General features: G+C 38.7%; 1 protein-coding gene across 1 annotated transcript; it reads left to right on the plus strand.

The window, feature by feature from the left end:
* Positions 1–864: 864 nt before the first annotated feature.
* LOC123456750 (cyclin-dependent kinase 2-associated protein 1-like) lies at positions 865–1,223 on the plus strand. The gene has a single exon (XM_045141110.1). The coding sequence runs from the start codon at positions 865–867 to the stop codon at positions 1,210–1,212; it is 348 nt and encodes a 115-aa protein (XP_044997045.1). The 3' UTR covers positions 1,213–1,223.
* Positions 1,224–11,171: the final 9,948 nt, after the last annotated feature.

Consider the following 11,171-nt stretch of genomic DNA (forward strand, 5'->3'; position numbering starts at 1 on the left):
AGTAGGTCTGCCTAATTAGATTATAACTTTATGGGACATATTTATTTTACTTAACAATGATTGCTTAGTGCCTAGGGAAGAGTAAGTTTTTAATTTAATTTTTTTATTTTATTTCATATAAATTATAACAGGTCTTCTCACTCCTGCTTTCATTGTCCTGGTGGCCCTTCTCAGTTGGGTTATGGTTTTCACTGTGGGGTCATATCAGGCCTCAGTCAGCACCTGTGGGCAGCAGGGGACTGTGCCTCTGGGTATTCCTACCCACTCTCTCTCTCTTATAGTCTTTCTGCCCCAGTTATACAATGTTCCCTGAGCCATAGCAAACCTCTTGGCAGTCTGATTTAGTGTTGAGTTATCTGTAACCTCTCAATTTCTGCTTTGATAGGTTTTGATTGATCACTGTGTCTGTCACCATTGCCATGGAACTTTTTGTCAGGCAAGCAGTAAGGGCAGTGTTCATGTCACCACTTCTGCTGCAATTTCTCCTGGGCCCTGGTAATTGTGGTAGAGGTGGAACATTTTGTTTTTAGCAGTTGGTTATCTTCTTGTGTTATTTGTGAATCTTGATTCTCCTTAGTTTTTTCTGCCATCTGTAAAATAAAGCAGATTCACTCCAAACAAGAGTGAGAGCAGCTTTGGTTAATGAGGGTATGCAAATTTATTTCACAGATATTTTTCGGTATGCAAGCCCAGTCTTTTCAAGAGAGCAATGGATATTTGCTGGTGCGGCCTGAGCAGGCGCTCCGCCGACGCGCGGACGGGCGGGTGCTGGGACTCAGAGCCCACCACACAGCCGCCCGTCCTCGCCGCCGCCACCCTCGTGGCCTGGCCCGCCTGCCCCCGGCGAGCCCGCCCCTCGGGGGGATGTCTTACAAGCCGAACTTGACCGCGCACATGCCCGCCGCCCCCCTCAATGCCTCAGGAAGCGTCCACTGGCCTTCCACTAGCAGGGTGACATCCTCCCAGAAACGTCAGCTGTTGAGTGACTATGGACCACCATCGTTAGGCTGTACCCAGGGAACCGGGAACAGCCAGGTGCCTCACAGCAAATATACCGGGCTGCTAGCCATCATTGAAGAAAAGGGAAAGGAGATCAGACCCACATATGCAGGGAGCAAGAGTGCCATGGAGCGGCTCAAACGAGGCATCATCCATGCCCGAGGGCTGGTTCGGGAGTGCTTGGCTGAGACAGAACGCAATGCCAGGTCCTAGTCTCATTAGATCTGAAGGTCCTGTCTTTCCACAAGATGGGAGGTCACAGTTCATCTCTCCTGTTGAGACAAAACTTTGTTTTCAAAATGGTAACCGTTTAGTTTTTTCTACCATGGTTCACTATCTCTATACCTACACCCTCAAAGATTGGGAAAAGATTTTGCAGTAAAATTTGCATTTTAAGTCGTTAGAATGACCCAAGGTTTATTTTACTTTATTTTATTATTTTTGGCATTGACTTAAAGATGCATGTGGCATTACTTTACAACAAACTGTCCTAAAGCCAGTGTCTCCCTTTAACCTTCTTTGAGCACATTTCCATCACCTGAATTGGTCTTCTCCTTTTCATAATCTTGTCTGACTCTGAGGACTGTTGTGCACACTAACAGCGCGCTTCACTCCTAGCTGGTTCACTTGTCACACCCTAGATCCTGCTCAACAGAGCTTTGCTTAAGCATTTGCATGACTGCGTGCTTTGAAGTCAATCTTAAAGATGCACAAGTTATAAATACAAAGAAAGAGCAATCTACCAAACTTACCATGTACCCTGAACATTTTCATACTAAGAGTGTAGATTTCAGTTCTATGTTTATGGTAAGTTGGTCAAAACATCTGGAAGAAAGTGACTAAAATTGTTTGCATCCTTGTATGTATTTATTGCTTGATGTAATAAAGCTTATTTTCATTAAAAAAAAAGAGATAAGTGGGGACTTCTTTCTGGAGTATGAGGTTTCAGACCATGATACTGTAACTTGGATTCCAGTACCAGATATGGGTTCTTTCCCACTGAGTGGGCCTCATGTCCAATTGGAGAACAGTTGGTTACCAGTAGATGCAGCATGCCACTATTGCACAAGTGGTGTACCTTTTGAGTAGCTGGTTGACTTTGTAGTCTGCAGGATTTCCTGCTCACTCATGCTGTTGGTGATTTTTTTTTCTTATCAATAATTTTTGTTGCAAAACTGAAGGAATGCTATCATTACTTATTGAACCAATGAATAAATATACCAATGGAGGAAGGTACTAGTGAAACAAACAGTCATCTTTGTACACCACATGTGCTTTCTCCAGGTTCAGTCTGGTATGCTGAAGTCAGAACTGGAGTTATTCTTCCACTGGTGAAAGTATCTTCTCTAACAAATCAATATAAGTTCCTAAAACTTCTGCAAAATGAAGTTCAGTAACCCTTGATCCTGCAGAAAACAATCAATTTCTTTGATTTTTCAGTAAAGAAATCAAAAAATTCAAAATTTGAATTTCTCCAAATGAAATTTATTCTACAATTCTGTCATCAGTATTCCCTAAATGGAACCTATACACTTTGTATGCACAATGAAACCAGCAGTCTTTAGGAACTCCCCTCAGAGATGATTCCAGGCCTACATGCAGATAAAATAATCCCAGAAACTTATCTCTCACACTTGGAACCACCTCCCCTTACCCACATTTAGGATTTATATAGCCTGAACAGTGGTTTTCCAGCTCTAATAGGGACCCAGAGAAAGACTTATGATTTTCTTGGATCCTTTCCACCTCTTTAATGGTGCAAAATTCCATATTTCTTACATTCCTAGATTTCCCCTTATAGTTTCCTGGACTACTACTGAATAGCAGTCCGAAAAACTAAAACAAAGAGTCATCCTTCTGCTGATGTTAGAAAGGGAGGGGCTGAAGCTGTGGGATGGAGAAAACAGACGAAATTGCAGGAGAGAAAATTTACGATAAGCACCATGCAAAGCTTCCTGGCAGTGAAGTCTATTAGCTGTGGAATTGGAAAATGCTGCACAATCCCTAGAGATAGGAGCTGAGGTCTGGGGATGGAAAACAAGATGTAAGTAAGACTCAAAACAAACCCATTTAGATAACCATTAACCCATTTACTTCATGGGGCATTTTGATCTCAAATGTATAAATATTCCATAACCTCATCAAGAAAGTTGAGCTTAGTTCTTAGAGCTAAAGCTGCCCACCTTACAAAAAGTACTTGTGACTCACTGAAAAGTCAGTTTTATAATAAAAATGTTTCCCATGTGCCCAGATTTTAGGGATGTTAAAACTAGAAAGATTTATCTAAGAGTGTCTAGTCCACTATGTCCTTTTTTTTTTTTTTAAGTATGAGAAATTGATGCCTAAAAAGCAGAAAGAATTTGTTCAATGGAAAAGAGACAAGTGGCAGAATCCATTCTTGTGCTCCACATTGCAATCTCCTTCCTTCTACATGCTGACTTACCAAACTTAACCATGGACCCAAAATCATACCTTTTAATGACAATATTTTTTCTATGTGTTAGATTTACAGAAAATAAAGCAATTCTGTCAAACAAACATTAAAGCAATGAAGGGTTTACAGTCTCGGAAGACCCTTTCTTCATTTGACTTCTATAATACTCCCATTATGGTAAAGCTCTACTGACGGTTGATTGTTGGCTGTTTTTTTTTTTTTTTTTTTAAATGCAATCTTGTTTTACTTTATTTCATCCTTGATTGCATTCTGCTTCTCTCCCCGGCATCCATTTCTTAACTGCTACCATTTTTTAAGCTTCCCTGCTGCTCTATGACTGTCATTGCTACTGATTAATTTCATTAGCACAATGGAGCACTTAAGAAAGTAACACTAGCTGTTTCTTTTGTTTTGTGATCTGGAGTATTTATCCAACACAGAATATTTGCAGTGAGAGAGAGCCACTTAGATGCCAGATGGGAAGAGAAAAATGTGAAAATCTTTGCTTGTATTACTTTAAACAAAATATTTCAGCCCTTCTGGGACCTTGAGGGTTCCAATGAGGGTGTTTATCTAGACAATCAGAGTCCAATTGCTTCACAAGTGCTTTGCTTTTGGTGACACTTGGGACAATGGCTTCCAATTGATCATTTGTCAAGTGAAGAGGAGAAAGAAATGGCACTAACATTTATTTAACATCCACTATGTGCCAGACACTATTCTGGTCTACTTATTAAAAATCAACTTAAGTACCAGCCTAACAATGATGAATTCTTTAATGCTCAGGAAAGCTTTTTAACTAGGATGTATGACTCCCTAAAATGATATGGATGTTTCTACCCAGGAAAGTTAAGAACCTCAAGTAAAGATAAGCAAGGGAAATGAGATACAAATCCATGACTTAGGAATGAAAGCACTCATTGAGGGACTGTCCCTAAATCAGGTGAATAGAAATTAATGTGTGCTTTCTGAAAAATATGTAGTCTTTCCAGAGATATGGTAGTGTAATACCTTCCTGTGGCTGCAACAAAACACCGGACCACAAGCAGCTAATGGGAGTAAATGATTCACCTTTGCTTGCAGTTTCAAGGGAATTCTTCATGATGGCAAGGAAAAGCACGGCATGAGTAGAGGCTGGACATCATTTCTGCCACACAGAACAGAAAATAGCAGCAAGAGAGTGAGCCAATATTTGGCAAGGGAGAACTGGCTATAACACCTTTAAGCCCACCCCCATCCCCACACATCCTCCACCAAGGCTCTACCTTCCAAATTTCCATCAGACAGACACCAAGCATTCAGGAGATATAAGTAATGGATTGACGCCAGCACATGTGGTAATGACAGAAAATTCTCTAGGCATAAAGCTTGGTCTTTAGTCACAGTTCTGTTACAGCTTTAGTGCTGTATAATAAGTTTCTTCTTCTCTATGGGACACATTTTCCTTATTAGACAAAAAGGCTGCATATTCTTTAGCCGTTTTATGGGTCCAAAAAGAGGTGGTGGAGTTTGATTGGGAAGTGGCTGTGAATGTGGGGACCTCCACTCCCAATTTCATTCAAGGCATGCTGGTTTTATAAATATTTTTGTATACATAGAGGTATTAAAAAAAAACTACTTAAAAATAAAGCCATTTCCATGAATAAGATCTAAAGTGTTTTCAAAGTTTGAGTTCTGTAAGTCAAATGTTTGGACATTTGATTGCTGAGTCCTGAACTACAAAAGGGAGTGGAGATTCTAGGTCATTTCTTTCATTTCCAAATCCATTTGTTTTAACTCTTCTTCAAAGTTCCTTTTTTTTATTTTATTTTTTAACTTTTTTATTAGTTTTCTATTCAGCAAATACAGGCAGTTTGGTACCATTATTAGGCTCATCCATGACCTAAGCCCTCCCCAATGCCCCTCCTTGTTGATGTATATGGGTCGTGCATTGTGGAGTTAGCCCACAGTTATTGGTACGATAAATGTCTCTGCATATCAGGACCCAACATGTGGCTCTGACATTCTTTCCGCCCCCTCTTCCGCATAATTTCCCTGAGGTATGTTGGGTTCATTTTTGGTCTGCTTCAGTAATGAGGTGTTGGGGGCCTCTGAGGCTCTGGCTCTCTGATTTGGTAGGAGTTGATTTTTCTCTGTGTTGGTCTCCTTCCCCCTCATCCTGGTATCTGGTTCATCAGGAAAACAGCACCTTTGCTTGTTTTGCCTATTTTCCTTAGTTTCAGTCGGGGCCTTTTTGAGGTATGATGGGTTGGCTCTCTCCTTAGGATCTGCATCAATCTGAAAAAGAGAAGCAGAATCTCCAACGGAGAGTAAGTTAGCACCAGGACAAATGAGATAACCCTTACATTTTTAATACAGAGTTTAATAGGTGTAGGCCCTCTTGTACCCCATGATTGATGGTAGCTTGATATTGGAGACTGGGCTTATGTTTGGATATGTTTCTGACTTGTTTCCCAGCTCCAGCTATGGGTCCCGCACCACTGAGGGGATCAGTTAGCCAAATCAAGAGCATTTGGTTCCCTACCATGGCTGTGTGCCACTATTGCACTTGTGTGGGCATCACACAAAGTTCCTTTTAAACTCCTTACTTGTCCATGCATATTCCATGAAAGTCTGTCACATGTCCTCAACAAATATTGTGTGATATTTCTCTCGAAAGAGAGGGAAAAGAAGACCTTACCATTTTCCTGATGAATACTCACTGGGTTTGGTAAACTTAGAGATTTCTTAATTGAGATGAAGTAATAAATCTTAGCATTTTTGAAATTATTTGGGGGAGAAATAATATTTTTTCTAGTAAACCTTTGGAAAGGGAATGGATTATTTTATATGGACTTTCTGACTGAATATCAACATAGGATCTTATTGGTCTTTCATTCATACATGCATCCCATGTAGTTGTCACAGATACACTTCATATTTTGCTGTAGAGTAGGTTAAAGCAATAAGAGTTTCATTTGGTATTATCATTTGCCAAAGTTGATAAGAAAAATATGGACCTAGGGCATGTTTGCTTTATTTTACCTAGCTAGGAAAAGCACTTAGCATGGTGTGTGTTTCTTCATAAAAACTGAGTAAAAAAATTATTTTAAGGAAAATAGCTCCTTTCAAAACCTTGTGTTTGGGTGACATTTTTAAATCTTAGAGACATACAATATATATTTTAAAAATATGTCCCCATTCCTGTGTGTACCAGGTAGATTTGGATGTTTTAATAATAGAAAAACATTATAAAGTACATTAACAAGACAGATTTTAGTCAACTTCCCCAAATCCCTCAGCTTTAGTTATCACTGTTCTTATTATCTAAATGTTTCAAAAACATTTCAGTCTTTCTTGTAAAAGAGAATGATAATATCAACACTAAATATATTTTGATTGTATTTTATTATTTATTTGAGAGAGAGAAAGAGTCAGGAAGAGAGAGAGTGAGAGACAGAGAGAGAGAGAGAGAGACAGAGACAGAGACAGAGACAGAGAATAGGTATTCCAGGGCCTAATTTTTTGAGTGTCTTCTTTACCATTTTCTTTAATGGCTATATTTTTACGTACCCATATATTGTGTAGGTGTACAAAAGTTTTCTTTTCTCTGCATCATGTGAAACTATTGTTACCTTTCTTATTTTAATAATAGCTATTTTAACATGTGTAAGGTAATATCTTACTCTGATTTTGATTTGAATTTCTTTCATGATTCCCAAGATTCATTATCCTTCACATATGTGTTGAGTATTTGGATGTATTCTTTTAAAAAAATGGATTATTTTTATTTATTTATTTGGGAGGGACAAACAGAGAAAGAAAGAGGCAGATAGAGAGAGAGAGAATGGGTGCACCAGGGCCTCTAGCCACTGCAAACAAACTCCAGAGGTGTATGCCCCCTGTGCATCTGGCTAACATGGGTCCTGGGGGATCAAGCCTCGAACCAGGGTCCTTAGGCTACACAAGCAAGCCCTTAACTGCTAAACCACCTTTCCAGCCCTTGTATGTATTCTTTAGAAGTGTGTCTGGGTAACTGGCCAATTTCTTTATAGGATTATTTTTTGTTGTTGCTATTGAGTTATATATACATATATAGTGTTATAATACATTATTATAAATTCTTTTAAATTTTTCTTTCAATCTATAGATTGAATTTCATTATGTTGATTATTTCCTTTCCTGTGTAGAAACTTTTCAGTTTGATTTAATCTGATTTGCTCATTTTTGCTTTTATAGCTTGTGCTTTCTCTACCCTATCCCCAAAAGTATTGCCAAGAACAACATAGAGGAAATTTTCCCTTATGATTTTATAGGAGTTTCATGTTTGAGGTTATATGGTTTATTCCTTAAATCACTGGGAGTTCATTCTTGTATTTACTATAAGATAGAAGTCATTCTCCTTCTTTTACATGTGGATATCCAATTTTCCTAAGAGAAAGAGCTTTGAGTCAGGTTGAATAAGTTAAAACCCCAATGTAGATATTTTTAGTCATTTTATAGCCAGGATGATTCATGAAAATCTTCTTGTGTAGGGATTTTGGGGAACTCCAAACACAATTCATCCTCTGAAGAGGCTACCAGTTTTTTCATAACTACCATGTTTATGAGGAGATTGGCTTTCAACTCAGGAAAGAGGGATAGGAATTGGGAAAAGAGAAAGCTAGAAAGTTCTTAGCTCTTACTGAGATTTATGTATATTTTATTTAAAAAAAATCTCTCTCTGTGATAACTGAAATCCTTTGTTACCATTTCCAGAGTCCTGAAACCGTTGCTGTATTGATTGTTTTTGCAAGTGTTCTCATAGCTTTTCATGGTCAGGTGGGTTTTGGGTGTTTCTGACCATCTTGAAATATGTCCATCTTCATTTTTCAATGATAACTTGGCTTTATATAGAATTTTACCCTGTCATATTTTACATTTAATTTTTATTTATTGATTGATTATTTACTTATGAGAGAAAAAGGGAGGGTTGTAGGGAGACAGAGAGACACAAGGAGATTGTGTGTGTAGAGACACAGAACTCTTGTTTTGTCACTTTATTTTGTGGATTTTCTAGTCAGTGAGCCCCAGTCATTTCCATTCCCCACTTTCAGATCACAGACCTGTGGTAATAGGTTGGATGGACATGCTCAGCTGTTTAATGGTGCCGGGGAATCAAAGTTGAGCACTCTTAGGTCCAATCAGGCCCTATTTTTATTGAGCACTATAGTGTATGAACATACTGTATATTGATCATATTACCATTGGGTTTTGCTCTTATGTTCCATCTCGCAAACCCCCATTCCACTGAGAGATCTGACTCTCAGGTTTGCAATATATTTTCCATATGTTTTCTTTAGGGTATATTTTACTGGTATGTCTTTAAATTTATTATTCTTTCTACTGTTAATCTTGTTCAGCATATTTTTATTTTTTAGATATTGTCATTTTTCCATGAAGATCATATACGAGTCACTTAAATTATTCATGTCTCTATTTAAAGTTTTTGAATATATGGAATACAGTTACATATATTTTAATACTCTTGTTTATTTATTGACACAAAAATTACTTGTATTAATGTGATTCCTGTGATATCTGAGTATATGTATTGATCAAATCCAACCTCCTTTCTTCCTCCCTTCCTCTTAGCCCTATACCCTTCTCAATTACTAGTAATTGCTATTTTACTTCCTCAAATGAGAAATAACACGTGGTGTCTATCTTCTAGTACCATCTATTTTGCTTCAAACAACATACTTTCATTCCTTTTTATGGTTGGATAAAATTTCATTGTATATACAAACAACATTATCCATTCATCTGTTGATGGTCATCCAAGCTGATTTTCTATCTTAGCTATTGTGAATAGAGCTGTAATAGTCACAACCACAGGTGCCTCTTTGATATACTAATTTCATTTACTTTGGGTATATACTTAGCCATGGTAAAAGTAGATCATGCAGTACTTCTATTTTTAGTTTTTTCATCCATCATTGCAAAAACTTCAAATACCTATGCTTTCTTGTCTTTGTGGAAAACTTCATTTAGTCGTCTGTGCATACTCAAAAGTGGTAAAGATTACCATCAGTCATGCTTCATAGAAGAATCAGTATTCTTTTTGTTACCATTATTATTAATAAGAATTGAAGTGCTATCATTTATTAGATAGTATTATATGCTGTGGTGGTTTGATTCAGGTGTCCCCCATAAACTTAGGTGTTGTGAATGCTAGGTTCCCAGCTGATGGAGATTTGGGAATTAATGTCTCCTGGAGGGAGTGTATCTTTGAGAGCGGGCTTATGGTTGTTATAGCCAGTTTTCCTTTGCCAGTGTTTGGCACACTCTCCTGTTGCTATTATCCACCTTATATTGGCCGGTGGTGATGTCCACCCTTTGCTCGTGCAATGGTTTTCTCCTGCCATTTTGGAGCTTCCCCTAGAGCCTGTAAGCCAAAATAAACCTCTTTTTCCCACAAACTACTTTGGGTTGTGTAATTTCTACCAGCAATGAGAACCTGACTGCAACAGTAAAGTGGTACTGAGGAGTGAAGTTGCTGTTAGAAAACTAACTGTGTGGCTTTTGCCTTTTGGAGAATATTTTCAAGAGGAATGTGGAAGGATTTGAAACCTTGGCCCAAGAGATGCCTTAGAGTGCTGTAAGTACAGCTTGATGGATTATTCTGGCCAGAGTTGAAAGACCTGAGTGCAGTAAGAACTATGGACTGTGAGGTTTGACTTACGAGGGTTAGAAAGAGCAGCTAGCAGTTTCTGTGAGGCTTGCTATTATGCCTGTGTCCTGAGAAGTTGTGCAGGGTTGTTTTGTGGAGAAATGAACTGGTGTGAACAGAGGGATACTGCACAGAAAGAAAAATCTTTGGGTGAACTGCAGCCTGTTCAGCTGCAATTGAGAGATTACAACCTTTGAGATTGGGCCAGCTGACCTGCACTGGGGCAACAGGAAGAATGTAGACTCTTATGAAGGGTCCTGAGTGTTCAAGAAGTATCCTGTTTTTCAGTGTGCTTTATCCCCCCCACCCCGGATTAAGTAATTGGCATCCTACCTGGTATTGTGGAGTATAGAAAATGCAGGAAAGAGAGGGTCATTGTGTTTGCAACACGGTCTTGATTTTTGGAAATGGCCATGGGAGGTGTGAAGCAGTTTTACTGGTTGCCTAAACAGAGAACCCTGGGGCCATGAGGATGAACCATGGATTGCAGTACAGACCCAGTGGAGATGCTGGGACCACAAGATGGCTGCTAAATAAAGCTGTCCGCCATGATGAAGTTTTTCAGGACAGAGTAACCTAGCCAAAGGGGCGGAATTGAAACTCCAGAGACTTATTGCTGGTTAGAGTTATCGGACTTGGAGACTTGTTACTGGCTACAGTTATTTGACATGGAGCTACAGAGTTTGGTGTTTTCCCTGTTTAAATAATGTATTGCTTGAGTATTTCTGTGCTATGTCCAATGCCATCTTTTGCATTGTGAATATTTTTATTTTTCTGTGTCCTTATGGATTTTTTGAAAGTTTTCTTTTTTTTGGTATTATGGTTCAGTTAAAAGATCTTGGACTATGGGGACTATGGGGATGTTTGAACATCATTGGGATTGATAAAAAAACTATGGGTACTTTTGAAGTTGGACTGAATTCATTGCATTTTAAATCATGGATGGTTATCAGTTTATGGGGGCAGGGGAGGAATGTGGTTGTTTGATTCAGGTGTCCCCCATAAATTTAGGCATTCTGAATGCTAGGTTCCCAGGTGATGGAGATT

The sequence above is a fragment of the Jaculus jaculus genome, chromosome X (genome assembly GCF_020740685.1).
Source record: "Jaculus jaculus isolate mJacJac1 chromosome X, mJacJac1.mat.Y.cur, whole genome shotgun sequence".
NCBI lineage: Eukaryota > Metazoa > Chordata > Mammalia > Rodentia > Dipodidae > Jaculus > Jaculus jaculus.